The sequence below is a fragment of the Xenopus laevis genome, chromosome 1L (genome assembly GCF_017654675.1).
Source record: "Xenopus laevis strain J_2021 chromosome 1L, Xenopus_laevis_v10.1, whole genome shotgun sequence".
In the NCBI taxonomy this organism is placed as follows: Eukaryota; Metazoa; Chordata; class Amphibia; order Anura; family Pipidae; genus Xenopus; species Xenopus laevis.
Window position 1 is genome coordinate 121,783,634 of NC_054371.1, and position 26,930 is coordinate 121,810,563.

The window sequence follows — 26,930 nt, forward strand, 5'->3', positions numbered from 1 at the left end:
CTTTAGCACACAGGCAGATTCGGGGAGATTTAGTCGCCTGGAGACTAATCGCCTCTTCTTCGATTTCCGAAGTCGCCCGAAGTTGCCTCACGAGGAAACTGCTTTCTTTACTAAAAAGAGCAAATGTGTTGCAAAAATGTCTCACCTGACTGAGAAAGCCCATCATTAAAGCCCATGAATGTATCCTCTTCAGTTGCTACACTCCCAGTTAAACTCCAGTGTGTGAAACCATCTGAAACATTGAAAGGTGTCACATTATCAGTTCATCAGTAGAATGTAGCACAGATAGACCCCAAACCAGCAAATGCAATGTCACATATATGTATTGCTATCACTATAGATGGATATATATGTGTGTGTGTGTATTTGCATAATATAGCTATAATATATTTGTGCAGTCCGTTAAAAGGAGCACTAACCTTGCATTCATGTTCAGATGGCCAGGCTGATCGACTGTCTAACTAAAGTACCATGCATTGCTATATATGCGTGACAACATAAATACACACAATCGAATACAGGTATAGAAACCAGAATTACCTAGAATGCTTGGGACCTGGCGTTTATCAGATATGTTTCTGTATCTTGGATCACCATACCTTAAGTCTGCTAAAAACAACTAAACCCAATAGGATTGTCTTACCCCCAATATGGATTCAGGCAGTTTAGCAGATATCAACTATCAATGTACTGTTTTATTATTGCAGGGAAAAAAGACATCATTTTAAAAAATGTATTTTTAAAAACATTTGGGGCTCTTCTACATGCCAGCAGTTTGCTGGTGAATTTTGCTTCAGTCAAATGCATAGAATTCAGCTGAACCAAATCCAATCTTAACTTTAAAGTGCTAAAAGGATTAAGGTTTGTTGTTTGTGCTCAAATCTGTATATAGAAATGAGGATTTAGAATCAGGTTTTATTTGACAAAATCTTTTGTGAAGGATTTGGTATTGGGCCAGATCAAAAAATTATAGATGAATAGGCACAGCTAGTGTTTTAAAGAGTTACAGTAGCAAATATGGGGAGCAAAAACATTAACAATATCCAATCTCTTTAAAAATTATCTGCTTCTGTTAACAATAAAGGTATAATAACAGGTAGATCTGGGAGAATATGCAGTTCTTTTGGCATTCTAGAAGCTTTTTACAAAATTAAAATAGAGTGAATAGAGTGAAAAATGTATTAACTCATCTTTGCCGCAAACAAAATCCATGTGCCTACAACTTTATATATAATAACTTATCAGTGGTCTCTTTTTTGGGAGGCTAAGCCTTCCTAAACCTTCCCTATTCACTACCTATACCACCACCTATTAATGATGCAGCTATGTAACAAAAGTACCTTGTGTTATGGCCATGGCATTCAGTTTGCGGAGAGCCACAGGAGCATAGGTGCTACGTAGAAGAGTCAGTGCATAAGAAGTCAGTGCTGTAGTGTATGGATCATCCACTGTAAACATATGGGACTCTAAAAATAGTTTGGCTTTAGAAACTGCAATTTTCTCATCCTGAAAAGAAATGTATATACATATCACCCAACTGGACTGTGAAGACATAACATAACTGATTGATTTGTATTCACACCCTTGTAGTATGTAAAAAGTGATTTCATATATTTTTTATTTCTCTCTACAAAAATGTATTTCAATACCCCATTCAAATGTTTTTTGTTAGTTAATTCCAGGTCCTGTAGGTCATTTATAAACGCAAAATTCAGACCACTGACACAATAGGAAAATCATGGCACAGCATATCATGCTTGTTCAGTAGCAGAAGAAGGCTGGTGTAATGCCATTTGGAAGGATTACATGTAATTTCAGCAATATTAGACGGAAATCACAGTATATAAAAGTACCACCATATGTAATAAAAGTCATGGGCTGCATAAGTATAAGCAGAGGTCTAACTGCCAGACTGAAAGCTCCTTTTAGAACAAAGCTAGTTTGCAAATCACTCATATATCAGAGTGAGGCAAACAGAGCTGGTGGGGGCGTATATATACAAACTTTTGCCATGCCAATATTGTGTCACTCTACTCTAGTACAAGAAGAAGCATTAATTTTCAAACGCCAAAATTCTAGCACAAATCATTAATTTGTGCAAGTTTAAAAAAAAAAAATACCAGTTTAAAACACACACACACACATGAGGTTTTCCTCAAATTCTTGGTCTTCTGAGTTGTAAATACTTATTCTGGAAATCTGCCTGATCCCCATTCTTCAGTATGACTGGTATTTCATCTATTTCTGAGATTACATTCCTCATGCTCTGTTAGGGTAGTCAGCATGAATGAGCAAGAATGTGAGGCTGCTTAACATTTTTTTCTAAGTAAAAAAATGTCTTTGGTTTAATAGCTTGATTCCAACAGATAGAACAAGTAATGAAAATTGTATAAGTAAAGGTGGCCATACACGGAGAGATATGCTCGTTTGCCGATGTCGCCAAATGAGCGGATTTCCCCCCCCTATATTCCCACCTTGAGGTGGACAATATCGGGTTGATCCGATAGTTGGGCCCAAGAGCCCCACGATCGGATCCTAATGATGGGTAACGGGCGGTCGGATTGCGGGACCGCATCAACGAACAGATGCGGCCAAGATCCGACGGGATTTTTAGTCCGGTCCAAGCAACATCTGCCAGATATCGATCGGGGGAAGCCCGTCGGAGGGCCCCATACACTTGGTCTGTCGGCAGCTTTTATCGGCCTGTGTATGGCCACCTTAACACATGAGATTCCATTTAAAAAAGAAACAGCTGAAGGACCCATGCCATATTTAGCAAATATCAGCTAGAACTTTAACTTCATGCAATAACATTATAATAAAATTAGGAAAGTTAAGGTTCCCCCTGAATTTTAACTGGGGATCAACCATCAATGTGTACACATAAATTAACTTTGTTATTTACAAGAAGCGGAGTAGTTTTGCCTATTTAGTAGTGGTTATCTAGTTAGGTGTGGTAGTAAAAATGTTTGCACTTTGTCACTTTCATCAAGTGGGACATTTACAGTGAGAAGCTCTCCACACACCACCAAAAACATACCAATTTCATAGATTCTGTTTTTCCAGTCCAGAGGATTAACTGCATTGTGCATAACAATTATGTTTGTTCTTTCATGTTGCTTTTCATTTGTATTTATTTTTTTTAAAACTTAATAAAAAAAAAACTATTTTAACAATATCTCCCTCTCTGTATACTATCTCAGTTTGATCTTGCAAGAACTCAGGAGTGTTACGTAGCCATGGGCGTAACTACAGAAGCAGCACAGGAGGGCCCAGGAGTATAGGGGTCCCAGTAAGGCCCTAATTAATTGGCAACTTTAATACATCTGGGTAAAACCGGTCAACTTACACATGTTTTGGGGCGCAGAGTTGAATTCGCTGTGGGGCCCAGTGACATCTAGTTATGTCACTGTATGTAGCCTTTCTATTTATGGTTATTAAATTTGTGAATTCGATTCTTAACAAGCTGAATCAAAATACTCACCTCTGATGTTACTCCTGTCTCTAAGAGAGCAGCTGCCACATATGCAGTCAGTGCAACTTTCCCATGATTACCACCCTGTACAAGAAAGGACCATTTAACAGAGATATGTGTAGAGAAATTGGATTGAACAGATATGCAACAGGAATTGGGCTACATGGGAGGCAGGAGCATTTTTTTTATTGCAGACAAATATGGAAACTATTTTGCATCAAACATCAGGACTGGCCTGGTGGGACACCGGAAAAAAACCTGGTGGGCCATGGCCTTCAGGGGCCCCCACCGGGCCAGATACCATCTCCTGGCATGTGCATGGCTCCTTTCACGCACGGGCGCCTTCACCTTTTGATAAATAAGCCTTTAAAAATCCCATAGAAATGAATGGAGAGAGACGGTATTTCACTCAAGTGGACTGTGGTAATCTCTAACTTCACTCTTTGATAAATATACCCCAATGACTCTAACCCTACTAAGTTAATGGGACCTTACAAAATTTTGTTTAGGGAACAGTAATGCCAAAAAAAGTGTTTTAAAGTAATGAAAATATAATATATGTTGTGCTGCACTGGTACATCTGGTGTGTTGGCTTCAGAAACTCTACTATCATTTATATAAACAATCTGCTGTGTAGCCATAGGAGCAGCCATTCAAAGATGAAAAAGGAGAAAAGGCACAGGATACACACCTGTTTTACCAGTTCAATGCAACAGTACTTTGTCATACATTGTCAACAGTATATTGTCATTCCCTTAAAACGCTTTAATTTTTTGATATTACTGTTCCTTTAACTTGTTAAATTTTCTATGGACAACAGATCTGCATCGTTTCTGTACCAAATTTCATCAAGAATTTTAGGCTTGTGAAAATATCACCTAATAGGATTATAAATTTATCCATCTGGTAAAAATAGACAAATCAAGTATATAGAGATGAACAACATTGTCTGACAAGAGTGTCTTAAAGGGGTTGTTCAACTTTGAGTTAACATTTAGTATGATTTAGAAAGTGATGCTGTTAGGCAATTTGCAATCGGTTTTCATTTTTTATTATTTGTGGTTTTTGCGTTATTTAGCTTTTTATTCAGAAGGTCTCCAGTTTGCAATTTCAGCTATCTGGTTGCCAGGGTCCAAGTTCAATTGAACAAGAGCCTGGAGTATGAATAGGAGAGGCCTGAATAGAAAGATGAGTAATAAAAAGTAGCAATAACAATACATTTGTAGCCTTACAGAACATTTGTTTTTTACATGGGGTCAGTGACCCCCATTTTAAAGCTTGAAAGAGCCAGTAGAAAAAGGCAAATCATTCAAAAAATAAATAATGAAGACCAATTGAAAAGTTGTCTAGAATGAGCAATTCTATAACATACCACCCCTTTAAGGAACAGCAAGAGAAAATCCGCAGACAAACCGAAAACACTAGGGAATTATTTTGATTTATTGCGCTATCCCTATACCTGAATATCCTTGTTTAGAATACGGCCCATAGCAGGAAAAGAGCCATCTTTATTTTGATGCTGGATTATCCAATCTTTTGCAGCAGAGAGCTCTCCGGGGTCAATAAAAATGAAACCTCGAGACTGAGCAAAGGATTTCAGAACAAAAGCAGTAAGCCTGCAAAAGAAATATAGGGAGTGTGAATTTATGCAAACCACATTTAGACAAAAAATTATACTGTTATTCTCACATGCCTTACCACATACTTCCAGATGAGTCCCTTTCTCCAAAAGCACTATAGGAGCCATCTAGCCTCTTGTATGTCAGCTGACGTTGGTAGCCTGTATCAGGGCAATAAAATATAAGATAGCTGGTTACATTCACAGGACGAGAACATACTGTACACAAATAATCATAACTGATGTCAATTTGCCTTATTTTTTAAATTAGATCACATTTGAACAGGAAATTATTCTGGAGGGTAATGTGTAAAATGTGGAGGCATGTTTATCAAATTTAAAATTTTGATAAATAGGTCTCAAAAAAAAACCCCTCAAATTTTGGAAACTTGATCAATTAAAAACTTCAAACAAGCAAAATCATATTCTACTCCAACTTTCAAAAAAATGAGAAAAGCTACAATTGTAAAATCTTGCCTAGGACAAATTGACTTCTTCCAGCTTTTAGGAGTTTTTTGCTCTTAATAAAATGGGAACATTCAAGTTTCTGAAACCCTAATTCAAATTTTTGAGTTTTAGCACAAAAAAACTCTGAAAATTGCGGAAAAGCTTGAATTCAAATACTGATAAATCAGTCCCCTAGTGTTAGAAATACACAAAGTGGTACAAAAAAAAAAAAAAAAAAAACCAAGGAAAAAGCATGCATAAAGGTGGCCATAGATGTTACAATTACGATCTTTCCAGGAAAGATTGTTCATTTCAACACGTGTAGAGCTGAATTATCAGATACACAGATAGAAACAATAGAATTCTACCTGTATCTGACAATTCAGCACTAACCATGGCTGATGTTTGGGTGCCTTGAAAAACGCCCAATCAAAATTTTCCAGCCAGCCCGATCGCTGAGCCGACCGATATCCAAGTCTTCTGGTTCGTCTCCCACCATACACACATCGAATATTGTACGAAAATATGTTTTGTACGATATTATTGGTGCGTCTAAGGCCAGCTTTAACTTTCCTGGGCTACATCTTTTAGAGCTTTAACACCTACCCTGTACCAGATAGTCCACAGCTTCACTTTCCACTTCAGGACACAACTGCCTGGTTTTTTGAAGATACTTTAACACAAATACATTAGGGGCAAAATGGATCATATTTTGCTCCCCACAGCCAAATGGGAGGCGGAGAAGGTTATCCAGATTACTCACGGTTGGGCCCATTACATCACCTAAGCAAAGAAAACTGTCTGAATAAAGAGGGACTGGTAATACAACGGCAAATTACTTAAAATTAAATGCCTGTCTTATTTCACTTGAACTTGAAGGATGTTCAATGAAACCTCCTGCTACCCACATATTATATTTAAAAAAACAAGCATGACATTTGCATTTCTAAGATAAAGCATATCATTAGAATTTATTCAGTAAAGACATAAAGGGGCAGATTTATCAAGGGTCGAATTTCAAAGTTAAAAATACTTCGAAATTCGACCATCTAATTGAAATACTTCAAATATCGAAGTAAAATTCCTGCGGTTGAAAGTAAAATCATTAGATCGAACGATTAAATCTTTAGAATCTAACGATTCAAAGGGTTTCAGCGATCGATCGAATGATTTTACTTCGACTTCCAAAAACTACAAACATGCTCTAGAAGGTCCCCATAGACTAACATAGCACTTCGGCAGTTTTAATTTGGCGAAGTATTGAAATCAAAGTTTTTTTAAAGAGACAGTACTTCAATTATCGAATGGTCGAATATTCGAACGATTTTACTTCTAATCGAATTCTAAGTCGTAGTATCCTATTCGATGGTCAAAGTATCCAAAAAATTACTTCGAATTTTTTTACTTCGAAAATTCCCTCAAACTCATTTCGACCCTTGATAAATCTGCCCCTTAATGTGGGGACGATAAGAAATATATAGCTCAAAACATTATTTAAGAATTTGAGATGTTGCCTTATTTTACAATTGTAGTGAATTAAATCCTTAAGGGTTAGAATGGAAGCCCTTTTTTTATTTCCAAGGTATGTTCTAAATAGCCTATAATTACTTAAAGGAAAACTATACCCCCAAAATGAACACTTAAGCAACAGATAGTTCATATCATATTAAGTGGCATATTAAAGAATCTTACCAAACTGGAATATATATTTAAGTAAATATTGCCCTTTTACATCTCTTGCCTTGAGCCACCATTTCGTGATGGTCTGTGTACTGCCTCAGAGATCACCTGACCAGAAATACTTCAACTCTAACTGTAACAGGAAGAAGTGTAGAAGCAAAAGACACAACTCTGTCTGTTAATTGGCTCATGTGACCTAACATGTATGGTTTGTTGGTATGGTTGTGAGTACAGTGAATCCTATGATCCCAGGGGGCGGCCCTTATTTTTTAAAATGGCAATTTTCTATTTATGATTACCCAATGGCAGATACTACTAGAAAAGTATATTATTATGAAAATGGTTTATTTACATGAAGCAGGGTTTTACATATGAGCTGTTTTATGCAATATCTTTTTATAGAGACCTACATTGTTTGGGGGGTATAGTTTTCCTTTAACTTCAATGAATCAATGAACTCCAGATAAATTATATCTGTCTGCAGAATGACCCCTGGAAGATGTTATAATTATTTAGGAAGGAATAATAGTATTGACCTATAATAGATGCAGTGGCCCTTTCGGATCCTGGGATAACATTGTGTGGGACCCCTAGAGTGAAGGCCTCATTGTGGTTCTCATCTGTTTCTTCTTTCCTCCATATTTTGAACTCCCCCATGGAGCCCCAGCCTGTGGAAAAACCGATGAACTTCACATCTGGTTGCTTGTCGACTGTCCATTCTACGATAACAGAGTCATTGGAACTGTAAATGCCATATCCTACCTAGGAATTGTGAGGACATATACATAAGGGATAAGCATTGTATGCAGTCTTTTACTGTACAACAAATATATACATCTATATTCAGTCTAAAGTTATGTTGCACTCAGATCTTAAGGGCAATCTAAAAGGGGCGCAAATCCCTGCAGTCTGTCTATATCCAATGTTGTGCTCTGAGGGTAAATATTCTAGGTGCATTAGGTAACAACCTGGGCAGCTGTAAATAAATGTAACATGAGCAGTGCAGAAGCAGCAAAGCTTAGCAGAAGGCATTCAAATGTGTTGAAGACAGATAAAAGATGTCGATAATTCTGAAATGAGGTCAAGCAGCAATAAATCCTGAGCCTTTCTAGTTAACTAATGAGGAGATTAGTAGAGATGTTAGATTCCTTTCTGCCACTAATTCATCAATGTTCCTGTTTAATGAAACAAAAGATGATGCCACATAGTTTTAAAAGTGTTCAGTATTCTAATAAAACAAGATATGTGATTCTGACTTTTTTTATTGTCCATGTTTAAAAGAAACATGTAAAACAGTTTTCTCTGTTTTCTGAAGGTGACTAAAATTATTGTCCAGGCCTGTGTTAGTCGTATAGTCCTTCTGTAGTTAGGGTTGCCACGTGGCCGGTAAAAATCATGGTTGATTCCAATGTTATTAATAGGGAAAATAGATAAATATGTAGGAAGGCCGGTATTTTTTCCAGAAAAAGTGGCAACCCTATCTGTAGTGTGTGTTTATATGTTATTCTGGTTGTAGTCCCATAAACTCAGACTAGTCTGAAGCTAGGCAAGGTACAGCTGAAAAATATGTTCATAGTAAGAAGATGAACAAGTGTGTACCTGTTTAATGGCTGCTGTTTGAGATATCTAACAAAATCTCTCCTACAACTTCTTGAAGCATGATAAAAATTGTACAATTGTAAATTAGTTGCCAAAGGGGATGGTCTGAGGTCAATTGGGTGGTTAAGAATGGGCAAAAATTCAATTACACGGGCATTGCTGCAGCATGCACAAACAGCTACCGGTAATTCTGCTCCTAGCCTGTACAGAGAGATACTATACAACCAGGCCCGGACTGGCAATCTGTAAACTCGGGCAATTGCCCGTGGGGCCGCTCTATTTCTTGTTCAAGTGGGCCTCTCTTGAACAGAGTTGTGTGTTTCCCCCTCCCGTCGCCTTGAATGTAGGCAAGAAAAAAAAGAAATGGCACACCAATAGGGCAGGAGAGAGAGACTCTGCTGCTGTGCTCTGTGATAGCACGCCCCCTCCCTCCCCTCCCCGCAGCTTCGCTGGGCTGGCTGGGCTGTGTACTTGAATAGGAGACGTCACAGCTCGTCATGTGACTCGTCTCGTCTAGACCTGCCTCTCTGCATTGTGATCCGTCGGCTTGTCAGCTCCTAGTAAGAGGTTCTGCTCAGTAGGGGAGGTTGGTTAAAGCTATAGACACGGGAAGGGAGCCTGGGAGAGGGATCACTGACTGTTTATTGCTTAAAATATTTTGTGCTGCGCAGGTACTAGCCACAATCTGTTACAATCTGGACTGTTGAGGGGGGAGGGAGTTCTAGTTCAACAAGTGCTTTGTTTTTTAGTTTAACTGTTTATTGCTAAGAATGTTTCATGCTGCGCAGGTACCAGCCACAATCTGGACTGTTGGGGAGGGGGGGGGACTTGGTGAGTTCTAGTTCAGCGAGTGCTCTCTTTTTCGGTTTAATAATCATTAAACCAAAAAACAAAGCACTCGTTGTACTAGAACTCACCAAGTCCCCCCCCCAACAGTCCAGATTGTGTCTGGTACCTGCGCAGCATGAAACATTCTTAGCAATAAACAGTTAAACTAAAAACAAAGCACTTGTTGAACTAGAACTCCCCAAACCACCCCCCCAACAGTCCAGATTGTATCACTTGCATATCACATATCACTTGCATATTATAAGAAGCAATATACCCCATACTATAATGGTGAACTATTGAATCCTTGTAATTTTTAAATAAAATGTTCAAGGCTTATAATAAATGGCAAATCAACAAAGTGGTTAATATAGACACACTAGATTTATGTAGTGCCATTAAATAATATTTTACTGTATTATAATGTAATAATAATAATTAATTAATAACTGTAATATTTTACATTAATTACAGTTAAGCGAGAAAGGCAGCCCTTTATGCACATCACCTATAACCATTTTTGCAGTTTTACCCCAATATACTGTATGTGTGAATGAGTACAAAACATAGTGTCTTTACATGTGGGCTGCTTTGATTATTTTGCCCGGGCTGCTTTTTACTTCCAGTCCGGCCCTGTATACAACTATAAATAACCATGAATTCTCTTACAGTAAGCAAATTTCTAACGTATAATTTACTTTTTTGTGTGCAAACATTGCATTTCATTGAAGCACAAGCATACAAATACTTTTCAACATTGCAATTTTCATTTTTTTAATGCATTTTACTGCATTAACGCTGTTTAAAGTTTGCTTTAGATGCAATAAAAGTAGCATATCTCGATCACCTGCTAGGGGATTGGATTACCTGGATCACTCCATTCTTCCAACTGATCCAAAATGCACGGAACTCATCCCAAGACAAAACAGATGATGTGCTTGCACTGGACACTGGGTCCCCCATCTTGCTGGTGGATATCCATGTTCGGGAATTCTGCTGTCCCCCAATGACAATCTCAATCATTTCAGCCATGTCATGGGGCCCAGAGGACAGAGCTATATGAGCGTCATTGTGGGCCTTGACTGTCAGGTCAAAATGAGTCATCCGTTGTGGTTTTTGCACATACTGATATTCAAATTTGTTAGGTGTAGAAATCTGAATTTTCTCTAGGCCAAAAAAAGACAACAAATAAATTCACGAAGGATCACTTTAACCCTTCTTAAGGTTTCTTAACTAGCAGCCTTCTCCTACACTAACTCACCAGTCACTTTTTCCTGACTGCTAAAGAGTGAAGGGCTCTCCCAACTGCTGTATAGAGCAGTTGGTGGCCACTGAGCTTGTAACATTACATACTTTAATGTTAAAAAATAAAGGATACATAGTACCAAAAAATGTATTTGTTCCATTATTGGCCTGTACCAACACAGCAAATGCCTAAATTGTAAATCAACTTACAAACCCACTGACATTTGCTCTGCACCTCCCGTCAGAGTCTATATTTACAGTGAGGTACATAGCTTAGCCAGTCCCCACTCTTGTGCCCTAGTTGTCTTAAACTTTTGCCTGGCAACATCATAAATGACCCTATAGTGTCCTTGGAACCATCTCAGCAACTTCTACTAATGCTAGTAAATACAGTTTCTGAAAGTTCACAACCAACAATAATGAAAAATCTTATCATGAAACTTACCATTGGGGCAGAAGAAAACACTGTACGTATATTCTCGAGCTAAACCCTCTGGCTAGAGGAAGAAGATATAAACATATTAGCAGGGTGAATTCATGAAGCAGCCTAAAAAATTTTTGTCTTTCACCCCAATGCAGGAAATATTAGGAGAGCCAAAAGACAAGGTAAGGTAGAAAAATGAAAGCATTAGTGTAGAAATAATACATAAACCTCAGGAGTTCTAAACTTATGGGAACTTGGCATTGTATTAGTTGGCAATGTATGATAAAATGTTGTCAGAGACACATCATACACACAAGTCGTGGAATACCAACGTTTTCTTCTTAAACAGTAAACAAATAGTGATGGTACAGAGGCCACCAAAAGATAAATCACTACATAGACTCACCTCTACCATCAAACTTCTGCGTACAAAATCACTGCCAGCTGGGACCTTCTTCTCCAAATAGGCATCATCTGCATGCTTGTTCTTGAAAGTATTGCCTTCTGGAAAGCAGCTCATGCCTGCAAATGCCAGAGCTCTGGCTGGTGAAGAAGACACTATTAAAATCTGTAATAAATAATATGTGTATTAAAACAGTGGTTCCCAAAATTGGCTTCAGTTCCATATGATTTATCCTTGCTGCTGTTAAGATACCCAGAGTTTAGGAAAGGCCAGGTTTATGAACCACTGTATCTAAGCAAGATATTGCAAAAGTATGTACACACTTCAATTATTCTCTCATTTTACTCTACCCTGTCATATTTGTGCTAAAATGCAATACAATTTATTTTTAATGTTTTATGTTAAAACAAAAGTGGAAGAAAAAACTTTAATAAATTTGCATTAAGTATTTGATCCCCCAAGCTCTAATATTTTGTAGAGCCACATTCTGCAAAGCTTTTATTCTTTTGGAGTATTACCAGTTTTGCACATAGTTCAGAAGTGATTTGGTCCAGATTTTCTCCATATTATTTAGGTTTGTTGAATTGCTGTTTTCAGTTGGACTGAGATCAGGGAACTAATTCTACCATTGTAGGACATTCACCTTTTAATTCTTGAGCCAAATCTGCAGATTTCGAAGGTTAACCTATCTTAGTAAGCATTACGGTTGTTTAATATTGCCTTCACATTCCAATAGTTGAACCAGCTGTACAAACTTGCATATTCAAACATTTGAATATTATTTTGTTTTCTACATTTTTCCTTACTTATAGATTTGCATTAATTCTTTGAACAATCTTTTTTCTTTTTCACAGGTGTCCTTCAAATTCACATCCTGATAATGATTTCTTACAGGGGTGGTTCGCCTTTAAGTAAACTTTTAGTATGCTATAGAATGGCCAATTCTAAGCAATGTTTCAATTGGTCTTCATTATTTATTCTTCGTCATTTTTTAAATATTTGGCTTCTTCTAAATTTTTGTCAGCTTTTAAATGGGGGGCCACTGACCCCATCTTAAAACAAATGCTCTGTAAGGCTACAAATGTATTGTTATTGCTGCTTTTTATTACTCAACATTTTATTCAGGCACTCTCCCATCCCTATTTCATTATCTTATTCAAATCTATTGCTGAAATTGCAAACTGGAGAGCTGCTGAATAAAAAGCTAATTAACTCAAAAAACACATAATAAAAAATGAAAACCAATTGAAAATTGTCTCAGAATATCATTCTTTACATCATATTGAAGGTTCATTTAAAGGTTGAACAATCCCTTTAAAGCAGAAGGAGGAAGCAGAGGCCAGTGGATTGATTCAACCGTGACTGGCATTAAAAAGCCTATTTAGTGGAGTGTTCCATAATAGTGGTTTACCTTCAGTTGTGGGCTTTTATCTGAAAATTTAAAAATTATTGTACTGATTCACTGATGGAGGCCAATTGCAAAGCAAAGGGCAAATGAAACTTCAAAACACATGAATTGAATAAACAGTTGTTTCTCGTGATTTTTTCTAACATAAAACAATGTCACATTAAAATATTTTGAGATTCAGAAATATCAAAGAACACATGCTCAGCATAGGATTTATTATTTAGTAAAATAAGACAACTGGTCAAGGGTTACAATACCCACAAACAGAATAGATTTTATAAAATACAACATTTTATAGATAAAATATTTTTTTTGGGGGGGGGGCAATTATGACTTGCGGCATCACGGGTAGCTTAGGGGAGTGTGTTGTTTATAAATAGCTGTAATCGCTCAGGCTGATGGCTATTCTTTCAAAATGGACATTTGTATTTAAAGGGAAAATATACCCTATCACATTTCAATGTAGACAGAAAGAAATGGTCCAAGAGCACCTGTTAATGTCCACTAAATCTTCCTTTTGAGCCTGTTTGCATATATTTATTGGAAACAACAAAAACAGCACACTAGCTAGTATTTTCATTCTCTATAATATTGTATTTTCATTTCAACCATCTATGTCTTACACAGCCGTTAATGCATATGTGCTATTAGCATGGTATATAAAAGAGATATCACCTGAAATGTTTGCCTGCCCCAGATCCGTAAAAGCAAAGACTGCAGATGTAGGCTTGGTTTCCCCTGATGCAACACATAGCTTCCGGATCAAATACTGTTTCCCAGGATATCCTACAAACTTTATACCTTTTGGGATAGTAATCTTTACATGCACCTTTGAAACGTAATGGGAAAAGGAGATGAGAAAGACACAACACACAAAACATACATGGGTACAAAAGTGGAGATTACAACCAAAAAAAAATATTATAAGTGCCCTCACCTCTACACCAACAGGTAGATAGTTGTAAACTGTGAGTGGGATTTTGACCTGCTCTCCTCGGATCACATGGTATGGCAATGTGAAATCAATAAAGAATGGCTTAAATGCTTTAAGGTGCGCTTGTCCAGCCACTCCTAGGCCTTTCTCACTAGATATGCCAATCGCCTCAGTTATCCAGGTAGTGATAGAATCTGGAACTTCCACATGTAGCTGTTCCTCTCCAGTCACATCACTGTGAAAGAAAAGCAATATATCTGAATTGGACAAGTTTGTCTATATTTGGGATAATGAGCGCCTAATTGTCTGCCTCTTTGCATACTCTGAAGGCCCAAATAAACAGATAAAGGATACTTTAATATTGTATAATAGTATTATATAAAGTATAATAATATGACCTAGTTAGGCCTGAAACAGCAAACCTTAGTAAAGTACACTTGCCCCAAATATCTAAAAATGTTGTTAAAAAAAATAAAAGATAAATCAGAATGCTGCAGATGCCAAAAAAGATGCAGATTTTTAGTTGACATATAATATGGACAGTTAGGGGCACATTTACTAAGGGTCAAATATCGAGGGTTAATAATCTGCCCAAGTATGTAGAGACAGTACTTCGACAATCGAATGGTCAAATAGTCGAACGATTTTTAGTTCAAGTCGAAGTCGTAGTCGAAGGTCGTAGTAGCCTATTCGATGGTCGAAGTACCCAAAAAAAATACATCGAAATTTACTTCTAATCCTTCACTTGAGCTTAGTAAATGTGCCCCTCAGAGTCTAAATAGACCTTGGAGAGGAGATGGGGCAGTCATTAAAACATGATTTAATAGGCAATGAAAACCACTTATATTAATAAACAGTTTGAAACAGCATAGTCAATCAAAAATGGTCTAGGCATGTTTATTCTTCATATCAAAATTAATGCAGGATAAGTAAATAACACTATTGTTATAAAAGCACAAATGAAATGCATGTGTAAAATTTATGTGGCACAAGAATACAGTGTTGCTGACAAAAAGGGAGCAAGGAAATGTGCAGTACATATTTTACTTGAAGCAGATGTGTGACAGGACACGTGGCTGCAGTCATACCACCTGCTGAGGAAAACAAGTGACAGACAGCAGATGTTTTGCTGAATAGGATCAGCAGACTAAAAGACACGTAGCAGAAGATGTATTTCCTACTTGGTTACATGTGGTAGTAGATGTGATTTTCATCAAACAAATCACATTGTGGCATATTAATTTCATGCTGCTGAGACAAGCAACATTTTCCCTAATAACAGACTTAAAGTATATTTTTTTTACAATAAAATACTGGGCAGGTAGAAAACCTCAGTTTCTATTGGAGGACAATTCCTGTTGAAGTAGGAGAAACCCAAAACATAATAGTTACCCACCATATCTCAAAAAACAAAGAATTTTCCAAAGGCCATCTAAAATGCAGTATTATGATTCTGCCTGTAGATCATAATGTAATGTTGAAGAAAATCAGGTTACTGATCATTTAATTTCATTATCTTGTTATAGTATAAGAATTTTACATAACTAGTGATGGGCGAATTTGTGGTGTTTCGCCGAAAAATTTGTGAAATTTGCGAAACCGCAAAAAATTCATGAAACGGCACCGGCGAATTTTCGCGGGCGTTTCGCGATCGCTGGTGGCGAATCGCGCAAATTTGCCGCTTATTCGCCCATCCCTATACATAACCACAGATTCAAGTTGGTCCGCAATGTAGCAGTACAAACAACAAAACTGCAAGAATTCTGTATCAAAACATTCTGTACAGTTCATGAGATCCATATGTGAAAACATCTAATGCAAACACTTTTGTTTTTTTAATAACAGTGCCTTGTATAATGGTCCTTATCCAGAAATTCTAAAGGTCATCAACCCTTGCCTCTCTCTAGTTGCTGAAATAGCTGTACAGGGGTGCAAACTGAGTCCAATACCTGAATGCCTGCCACTATTTCATGTTCTATTACACACAAGAACACACAGCATTTGTGCTTCACTACTGTTTGAGAAATATTTGCACAACAGATGTGAAAAAAATTTGCAACATGTTCATATTATATACTTTTTTGTTCAACCCTTGTGACACTGTTCAAATATTGAAAAAGTATGAAAACTACAGATATTTATTTATTAGTAAAATGAAGATAGTGCAGGTTAAGTTTCATGTTTTATTGGTCCACGCCCTTATGTTTGCAATGATGCAATATCACACTCCTTTGTTCATCTTTCTTTGTCCGTATTTCCTGCATATTAGTGGTTTGCCTAAAATTCAAGGTTTTTAACAGCTCCCTATGTCAATCACAACCAATGCAGCATAGTATATTCATTACAAATGTACAGAAAGTGGCACCATAGGTGTAACTGAATATGTTTCATGCCTAGAACCCTTCATCTTACATCCTTAATTACTTAATTTACAACTGTATCCTGGAATTGCTTCAGAGTTGTACTATGAAGTCAGGTTGCAAAAACTGTGTCCAATCATACACAACATTCCCTTTAAGAAATTAGAACCAAAACCATCAGCTCACTTACACTTGAAGATTTACATTTACAATGTTGTTTTCTGAAACAGGTCACACATGGTAAATATTGTACTACACACAAAATTGCCAAACAGCACTGATTTGCCTGTGGCTTTGTGCAATAAGATCACAAGTGCAACTGCTGAAATTGGTGAAGGTATGGTTCATCTAACGACCCTATACAGGTTCTGGTAGGCAGGATACATTCTTAACATACCACAATTGATAGGATTATAGAAAGGTTTGATTCAACAATATTATCAATCTTATTTTATTCACTTCTCCTCTTACACATTACATAAATCAAATACCCTTTGCAGCGTAGAAGTACTGTAAAACTGCAAGAGGGTCTTGCAAAACAAGTTCATGCACAAATTTTATTTCAACCACTCATCACTTGCATTCATTGTTTTCTGTCTGACACAGTCTGTTTATATGAAAATATAATAATAGTCAAACATGGGAACAATACATCAGAACCATAAATGATACTAGAAGTTTAAATAGTACGCATATTGAATTTTTTTTTAAATGGTTTCATTTTGTTGTGAAATCTTATTACCTTACATTGAAGCAGTGCCAGACCCAGGTTTCTGGAAAGAATGTTCTCTTCCTCTTCTCCGTTCTGCAAAATATATTTATTTAAAGAACAAGAGTAATGGAAATGACTGAACATGCATGTTTTGTATGACTTTTTAAAAAGGGAGTAGAACTTTGTCTGTCAGTACTCTAGTGGATATTCCTTGTGGACCAAACTCAGTTTTTCTTTCTATAGACATAATGAAGCTATTCAGGTCTCCTCAAAATGCCATCTACCAGTACAGCAAGTATTTGGTTCTGCCACACCTTGCACTAGCTGGCACTTAACTTCTGCAATTGAAGGAATCACAGGGTAACTGTAACCCTAATATTTTCTCATTTAATGGTTGTTGCAAAAAATAAAAATACATTTGGTTAAAATTTTTTAGAAAAGCTAACTTTAACACCCTAAAAACATTACTTTAAAGGACATAAAATGTAATCACCGAAGAGCCTCTTCAAAGGTTAATAGTAAGGCTGCAACATTCCCTTAATCCCTTAGGATTCCTTCTGCTCCTCTAACCCACTCAGTCCCCTACCCTGGGAATTTCCTTTGGCTGTTGGATCATGAGCATGCTCAGTTCTTCTCAACTCAGATTAAGAAACACACCTCCAGTCTAACAGCTATAAAGAGATAGTATTGCTGGTTCCCATATAAACTCTGCTCCTATTTTTAAATCCAAACCCTCTCTCCTGAGCTCAGAGTAACCATTACGGTGCTCAATGCAAGCAGGACTTGTCATCATATTAAATTCTGCCTGTGTAAGCCTGCATTCTTTAATTGCATGAGCTTCCTTTTTTTTTTTTAAAGGTTTCTTTTATTCAACAAAAGGCAAATTGACATATCAGTACATATCAAGTAGACACGTGTGATCAAAAATATAAAGTCCACATAGTATATGCAAGCAGGTATACAAATAAGACAGTACAGTCATCAAGGACAGGTTTGAATCAAAGCAATCACTGAACATTGGGGTTAGGATATACCTCAAGCCATCTCTCCCAGATTTTCTCAAATTTAGTTGAGGAGCCACGCGCTTCATAAGTGAGTTTGATAAGTGGTAAGGTGCGGTTGACCAAAGCAATCCAATACTGAACTGAGGGAGGTGCAGGCTGAAGCATGATGGCTTTTATAGCATAGAATAGCAAAGTACGATACAAAATTCTAACATGGGTTTGTGGAACCATATCATCCACGACTCCCAAAAGACAGGCTTCAGGAGAGAGGACTTGAGGCAACTCCAGGTTATCGCTCAAACATTTAACCACTGCACGCCAAAATCGAACAATCTTGGGGCAGGACCACAAAATATGTAAAAAATCTGCGGACTGGTCTTGGCACCTGGGACAGGCTGGAGATTTATCTGGGAATATATCATGCAATCTGAGGGGTGTAAAATAATAAAGGTGAAGAACTTTAAAATTAATTAATCTATCTCTAGTAGAAATAAGAAAGCTATAGCTAGAAGCAGTGGCTTCCTCCCATATATCATCACTTATCACAGGTAGTATTGATTGCCATTTACGGCGGGCAGAGTCAAATGGAGAAGGTCCAAGGTCTTGCAAAGCTTTGTACAAGTTAGTAACTAGCTGTCTCGTACTTTCTACCCTAAGAATATCTTCAAACCGAAAAGTATGATAAGTAATTGGACCCGGACCAAACTGGGCTCTACAAGCATGTTGCAGTTGCATAAACCGGAACACATTCAAACTCATAGGAGCCACAAAATCTTGTAGTTGCTGAAAAGTTGGAAATGACCCATTTTGCAACAGGTCTCCAAGGGTTTTAATGTTACGAATGGGCCAATATATAAAATCAGGCAGATGTCGAAGGTGGGGAAGATGGGAATTGCCCCACAGAGGGGTGTATGGAGTAAGCAAGGGATTTGACAAGTGCTGTAACCTCCGTGCAGTCTGCCAGGCATCATAGGGGGCCCTCAGTACAGGAGGTAGAGTAGTAAGAGTCCTTTAACTTTCTTTTAGGGCAGTGGCATAGGGATTCGATCGAACCCAGGATAAGGGAGTGAAATAACATATTGGGATCTTCTGGATTAGGTACCAGCCACTCATGCACATGCGACAATTGTGCTGCTATATAGTAAAACCAAAAATTGCATGAGCTTTACATCGCATTTGTGCTGTTTGCAGATATAAATGCACTGATGATGTGTCAGAGGGAAAATGGCCACCGGGTGAAAGCTTCTATTTGTTTTAGGGAAATTTAATGATGCTGGCAAATGGAGGGGATGTATGTAGTACAAATAACGCCATTTGGGTGGAGGAGATGTGCCCAACTTATATATATGGTAGGAAAATGTAGGCTTTACAGGTCCTTTAATATACATTGTGATCAGAGGTTTTCAGCAAAAAGCACAGAACAGAAATGAGTGTCTTTTAAAATTATCTTAAATTATTACTGTTCTCAATATATTCCCTTAAAGACGAATGTTGAAGCCAGAGGGGACTGACACTTCTTTTAGGGCCTATAAATACTATGAGGGGCAAAAAAAACCAACACGGAAAACCTATACACTCATGCCTGAATTTGTGGCGAGGCCACAAAAGCCCGGGCCTAGGGCGACAACATGTTGGGGGCGGCATGCAGCCCAGCCGCATCATAAGGAGCACTGGGGACTCAAAGCTCCCCAGTGCTCCTGTGCTTCACAGCGCACGGGCAGAGGAGGGGCTGCACGCAATAATAATTCTGCGCTGTGACCACGCGGCTGGGGCGTGCGTGAGCGAACGGCTGGGACTACCGAAGTCAGGGCGCCGCACTATGGAATCCGGCCCTGCATACACTTTCTATTCATTCCTATTGGATTTTTGAATCGTTTTTATCAAATGGAGAAATGTTATCACCAATTGATAAATACGATTTTAAAAATCCCTAAGTGTAGCTTTTTTCAAGCTCACCTATGTTAGTATGTTTGTGATAAGGCTGATCTGAAGTACAGCCACGTTGCTACAAAAGACTTGCCATTTTAAGTTGTGTTTTAAGTTGTCTATCAGAAATACAACATTTGCATTTCTTTTTTGCACTTTCCACACACACATTGTAAATTAGCATTAATATGGGAATATTAAATCTAACAAGGATTTTTACAGTTCTGCATCTTACTCACCGAGTAGCCATCCTGGTGTAGGATGATCCCACCAGTGTTCCTGTGTGGGGCTGAAACGCTGGCACTGCCTCGTCTGTGTACATTCCCCCACTTTGGCGATGATTAAGACTCACAATATCTGTCATTACAATAAGCCCTGTCTCCTGGGGAAATTTTTTTTAAAATAAAAGTTATTTCATTGCCAACTGTTTTTTGCCACCTGTTTTTGTAGTGTACAAATCCCCAGAACTTTAATATGATTAGAACATGTTCCTTTTTGTAAATACATTTACAGGGAAAATTAGCTGTTGCGTAAATCCTGTAATATGTTACTGGCCACCACAGAATAATTTAAATTGTGCAGTTCTGCATTGCCTTCCCAAAGTGTCTATTTACAAACAACAGAATGATATTCGTACCCTCTTCAGCAGCTTTCTCTGAACAGTGTGGGTCAAAACACTGCTGGCAGCTCTGAACACATGATCTAAAATTTCTGGCCTAATGATCAAATATAACCTTCACTCACCAACCACTTAAAACCTATTCACTTGAAGAAAGAAATTATGATTACATTTTACAAAATGGTCCAGCAACAAAGTGTTCCTGAAAATAATTTTCAGCTGTTGGCAGCTATGGTTCCTAACATTAGGGAATTTGCTGCTGTGCAAACCCTGGTGAAAATACAGGTGCAACCATTGGTGTAACTGGCATAAAAGGAAGCAGATACTGCACCTGTGGGAGGGCTCTCTCAAAATGTGCACGCTTGCTGTAAACTATCCACAGCAGGCAGGTCGAGGGGTGGGTGGGTAACTGTGTATGCTAGGCCCTCCAGATTTTTTTTGTGCAGGAGCTATGACGTTATGCCGCTGGGTGCAACAGTTCAGAAAAGTTGATCCAACCAACCAGATATAAATTACCAATAGAAGCAGTGGTGGAGAAAGATCTCAAGTGCAAGAATATTTTCTATTTCACAGAAAAATTCTATTAGAACATTTGTAGTTACCGGTATTAGAACTCAAGACTGCATTTTGTCACAATTCTAGGACTTGAGAAAAAAAGCACTTCTCATGAAATATTGAATGGTGGGTGTTAAAAAACATATAATGTAAATCTCGCAACCTAAAACAAGGTGTCTTTTTTAAGCTTGAGTTTTTGCAGCAGAAAAAATGTGAGTGTGTGTATTTGTCGTCACAAGACAACTAAAAAAAACATGATTACATGAAAAGTTGTGATTGTGTTTAGTCATGATTATAATATGTCATAATATGTCCTAAATTAGTGTCTGGAAGTTTCTTGTACCCACTGCATTTGCTGTGACCATATAGTCTCTCATGACTATAAGTAGTACCTTGATGTGGAAAGCAAATTTAGCAGAGCAATGATCAAAATATGGAACTAACCCCTAAATTAACTTAAATTAAACCCCTAAATCTTAGATGCAAGTTCAAATCCTTGATAAAATGATGATATTAAAGATCGGAGTGTGCAGTAATCTTTTATATGCACACATTAGATTATTAGAACTGCAATAACAATAAAGAAGGAATATTTTCCATTGCAATCTCATACCGTAAAAGCAAATCTTGCATCCTTGGTAATGTCCCAATGCCATGGAAACAAAGAAGAACGTCTCCTTCTTTGAGAGCCCATCCCTGGCCACCAGAAGTGACCTTCATCTTTTCCTGTTCCATATACATCTGAAACATCAAATTCTGATAGCTCTTGAAATATCTGCAAATTCCAAATATGACAATTTAGATGTGCACAGTTAAGGTAGCAAATCACTCGATTTCTGGTTGGGGTGTATTTTTGCATAGTTATTGAATTTTTTGGTCCTTTTGGAGCCTGTTATTCTACTGTATGAGATGCTTGTTACCTTTTCTATATAAAATGCATGGTTGTGCTATATTACGGTTATTTCTATTTCTCAGGGGGAAATATCTTATTGTCGTACATTTTACTTCATAAGCCTTGAGAGTGCAATACTTCTTTATCAGTTTCTTTTACAAGCATACAACATTCAACTTATAAAGGAGTGCTTCTCACTTCATGTAAATATATAGTATATGTAACATATAACATTTCTTTAAATGTTTTGAGCAAGCTTGCAGTGAGGACAAAAATAACTTGAAAATTAAATGGCGTGTGTGCATTAAACTAGAAATAACACTATGCTTTAGCAATTTAGTAGAAAGCAATATTTACAAAGCATTTAGTTTATATAATTTCATTCAAAAATGAAAAAAAAAAAAAAACCTTCCAGAGTGCTCTTCTGAGCTCCCCTTATTTTGATTAATTTCTGAAACCAACCTGTCCAGGTGTGAGTTGGAAGCCATTGCGTAGTAGATAAACACTCTTATCCACAGTCGACACGCACACACAGCTCCCTTTTGCAGCTTTAACCTTAATATCAACTGCATCCCCTGGTCTAGAGTTATTCGTAGAGAGGGTCAGAGAAACCTGATTAAAATAAAATTATAATAGCATGGATTTTTTTAGTGTGTGCAGAGTTTTACATGATGAAGCATGAGAACAGAATCTAAAACATAGAGTCCCCGTGATACTAAACTGTGTAGAATGGCAATTCTTTTTGGGATTGTCCAGTGTTAACATACATGAATCATCCTAAAAAAAGGAGTGAACATGGGCCTTGGCAACTAACAAATGGCAGGAAGTCCCTACTCGTGGCATGTTCAGGTTCATTGTAATGATCTGCTACTGATTTTCGACCATTTAAGATAGAATGTAAGGTATAGAATATAAGACATATAGAACTTTCCATCATCTCTCTAGGAAATTAATGCTGGTTGTGATGGGTTTGTGACCATAGCCTTGTGGCTGCATGCAGCCCCTTTATGTTAATTTTCAACCACAGTCTAACTACCAGGAAGCATTTTTTGTTGCTTTCAATACATTTATAGCATGCCCAGAAATGTTGTATTTATGCATATAACCTTGAAATAATAAATATTCAATAAAAAATGATTACAGTCATATGTGTTTCCAAATATGTTGCACTTTTCCTAACATTAATCTAACATATGAACACAATTTATCTGTGTGGTTTCTCTTTTCAAAGAATTGAGCTGCCTGGTACTGGAAGCTGGAATATTCTGGAAGGATTTATTCAATTACTTTCCATTATTTATGTTTTACTGTTTTGCCAAAATCTAAGTTTAAAGTTGAATGTTCATGTCTCTGGTGTTAGAGTCTGGCAGCTCAGTAATTCAGATGCAGACTCTAAACTGTTACATTTAGTTGATACATTTCTCAGCAGCATCTCCGGAGTATTACCAACTATTGTATCAATTCTAACAGCTGCCTAAACACTCTGCTCTGCTGGGACAAAGACAAGAAATGTATCAACTAATTTATCAATTTGGAACAGTTTACAGGTTCTGCGACCCCCCAGAGCTGCTTTAGAAGGTGAAAAATTACAATTTACACTTCAATATTAGAAAAACGGTCACACATAGAAAATAGAACGTCATTGGAATTTTTTTTTTATTTCTGGTGAACTGTCTGAAACCAACTAGTTTAAAGTTTAAAAAACCCTTTAATTTTACTAGAAAACAATTTAAATATTAAATAAATCCAATATGGGGTATATTTATCAAAAAGTGAAGTTAGAGATCACCACAGTCCTCTAGAGTGAAATCCCGCCACTCTCCATTCATTTCTATGGGATTTCGAAAGGCGTATTTATCACTTTCACACATTGAAAAAATCCCATAGAAATGAATGGAGAGTGGCAGAATTTCACTTTAGAGGACTGTGGTGATCTATCACTTCACTCTTTGATAACTATAGCCCATAATCTTAGTGTGGATCAAGTACAAGGTACTGTTTTATTATTACAGAGAAAAATAAAATAATTGTTAATTATTTGGATAAAATTAAGTCTATGGGAGAAGGCCTTTCCATAATTCAGTGCTTTCAGGATAAAGGGTTTCCGGATAATGTATCCCAAACCTGTAGTCCACAGGGGGCCCAGTTCAGTGAGGGAAATGTGTGTAGGTAGTGCCCAGTGGACAGGATTTATTTTTATGATTTGTGTTGTGTATCCTGAAATGGTTACCCCTGTGTGTAAGTAAACTGCCTTAAAGAGAAGAATGTGTATTTTGAACAACATAAATATATATATATATATATATATATATATATATATATATATATATATATATATATATATATATATATATATATATATATTTTTTTTGTATTTGTATGCTGTATGATACTTTACAGTGCATCTGGGTATAAGATAAAAAAGTGGTGTTCATATACATATATTTACTGATTTTTTTTTTTATTTAGCAATAGAAAAAACAAATAAAATGTTAAAATGGAGTAATGCAGAGAAACAAAAAAGGAATAATGCAGAAAAGGGTTATATTCTGTATATACTATGTGTATTTTGGTTGTTAGCTTACATGGGGATGGTGTTCATAAGAGATACAACATGGAAAAATAAAAAAAAAGCAGTAGTAAAATACCTGATTTTCAAAGACAGGTTTAATAGGTATCTGTGCACTGTCAGTTACTCCCTCTCCATTCTCCCGAACATAGTAAACCAGAATGCGGCTTAGAGGGGCCATATTATGAGTGACAGTGAAATGCACGAAGGTCAACCACACTGTAGAATCTTCATTGGGAAGCTGTGTGGAAGCTGGGAATATGATAAAATAAAAAGCATCCCTCATACAGTATGTCATAAAATACAAAGCCTGGCTAATGTTTTAGTAACGTTAGAACACGTGAAACACTATGAAATAAGCCTAATCCAAAAAACCCAAGGTTCCAAACATTCCAGATTCCAATGTTTATTGCACATGTTCACAACTCTTGTAAACATAGATGGTTTCCACATAGATGGTTTCCAGGACATTTATAAGCAGTTGTAAACCCATGGCCATTACTATTTACTATAATAGGAAGTAATCTGCAAAAACTTACACTGTACTGTCAACGTAACATTTCAAAGAAGAACCTAGACAATAAATATGTGTAGCACACTAACACAAAAAGCAGATTGTTGCCCTGTGCATGAATATGTGCCATACACATCGCAATTCTATTTAGAGAGAACAAACATTTTACATAGTCCCAACATATCATTAACATCTATTACATGCTGCATACTGTATTTTGACAGTGTCAGTATTAAATGCTTACAACTAATAACATTTTTCTGCAGTGCTCTATTGGCTAGTGATTATTAAATCAAGAAGCTTTTTAACATACTTCTTCCTCCAAACAGTTCATCAGTACTTCATGATGTTTAATATAATATAATTGAATATATTTTATAAAAAAATAAATAAATACATTTAAAAAAATGTATATATATACACACACACACACACACACAGTATAATATCACAGAAAATGTCTCACTTGATTAGATAACAAACTTTTAAAAAAAACAGTATGCTAAGTTATTTTGTGACTAATCTATAAAAAATGAAGTTTGCTGCCTACCCTAAATTTCTCTAACACTATGGAATTCAGTGTAAAAAAACCAGGTAAGATGAGTTTACCTGTGTGTGTTACCGTTTCCTGGGTATCTTTGTCAAATGTCACAGATGCATCCCTTTTACTCCTCTTTAGAGTCACATCTCCTGGCTGCTGCCCAGAAAATACAATATTCCCACGAGAGACCAACTCATAGTGGAGTGTAAAATTACACGGACATGTAGACTTAAGGGCAATTCTGGCCTCTTCCCCTACCTAAAAATAAAGAGAGTGTACAAATACAGAACTACATTTGAACTAGACATTGGCTTTCAATTAGAGGGAAAATGTAACAATGCTGTTGAAATCACCTATGCTCTTTAAAGGGATTGTACTTTTAGATACTAAAAAAGTATAAACTATAGGTTTTCAACAATATTAAAAAATATAACCTTTTCCTCTGAAGCAAGATTTAATTTTACCAGACAGACAAGCTACAGTTATCACCTATATGTCTTGATAAAGCCTGCATATGACATTTAGCTAAAGAGGCTAGAATTGTCACCTACCTAACTTCATTTAATATAAGCCAGTTTACTTACCAAGAGTGGCTTCTCAGGTGGTTGTATAAGAAGATGACACTTGCTTGGAGAGTACCAGCTGCTGATTGACAAGTAATTTGGCAAATACTGTTCTCCTGCAGGTTTTCCATCAATGGCCATTACCTTTGTCTTAAAGAGAGAAGAATGAATGCAAATTACTTTTAGATACAAGTCACACACATGTAGGAGGAAGTTGTTTTGGTTGGCTCCCAAGCCTCTCTCATAGTGGGGAACCACCCAAAATGTCAGTTATCTATAAACTATTTAATTAACATAAGTTGACATTCATGCAACATCAATTGCGATTGGGGTGGTGCGGTAGGAGGTTGATTATATATTTTAGGTGGCTTGGTGTATATGATCATAGGATTGAGTGCAATCAAAACCATGGACAGTACCTTATGAATTAACAGTTTACAGCTTTCTGACTTTGTTTATATCCACTAAAACATTTTACATGCTATATGATATTTCATATGCAAATTGATGAAACTGAAGGTTGTATAATGTGTGCCACACACACCCATGCTGTGTAGAATATATATATATATATATATATATATATATATATATATATATATATATATATATAT

At 36.8% G+C, this 26,930-nt stretch overlaps 1 protein-coding gene across 1 annotated transcript in view; it reads right to left on the minus strand.

Annotated features, from left to right (window-relative positions):
- LOC108713409 (C3 and PZP-like alpha-2-macroglobulin domain-containing protein 8) overlaps nucleotides 1-26,930 on the minus strand; it is a 74,602-nt gene that overhangs the window by 22,554 nt on the left and 25,118 nt on the right. The window contains exons 13-31 of the mRNA XM_018256783.2: nucleotides 26,338-26,466; nucleotides 25,822-26,011; nucleotides 24,778-24,950; nucleotides 22,592-22,741; nucleotides 21,851-22,012; nucleotides 20,303-20,445; nucleotides 17,164-17,226; nucleotides 14,065-14,296; nucleotides 13,803-13,956; nucleotides 11,723-11,859; nucleotides 11,338-11,389; nucleotides 10,515-10,813; nucleotides 7,757-7,982; nucleotides 6,147-6,323; nucleotides 5,174-5,255; nucleotides 4,935-5,091; nucleotides 3,485-3,559; nucleotides 1,341-1,506; nucleotides 146-232 (exon numbers count right to left, since the gene is read on the minus strand). Coding sequence (XP_018112272.1) covers nucleotides 146-232; nucleotides 1,341-1,506; nucleotides 3,485-3,559; nucleotides 4,935-5,091; nucleotides 5,174-5,255; nucleotides 6,147-6,323; nucleotides 7,757-7,982; nucleotides 10,515-10,813; nucleotides 11,338-11,389; nucleotides 11,723-11,859; nucleotides 13,803-13,956; nucleotides 14,065-14,296; nucleotides 17,164-17,226; nucleotides 20,303-20,445; nucleotides 21,851-22,012; nucleotides 22,592-22,741; nucleotides 24,778-24,950; nucleotides 25,822-26,011; nucleotides 26,338-26,466 — 2,854 coding nt within the window. The remainder of the gene's footprint in view (nucleotides 1-145; nucleotides 233-1,340; nucleotides 1,507-3,484; nucleotides 3,560-4,934; nucleotides 5,092-5,173; nucleotides 5,256-6,146; nucleotides 6,324-7,756; nucleotides 7,983-10,514; nucleotides 10,814-11,337; nucleotides 11,390-11,722; nucleotides 11,860-13,802; nucleotides 13,957-14,064; nucleotides 14,297-17,163; nucleotides 17,227-20,302; nucleotides 20,446-21,850; nucleotides 22,013-22,591; nucleotides 22,742-24,777; nucleotides 24,951-25,821; nucleotides 26,012-26,337; nucleotides 26,467-26,930) is intronic.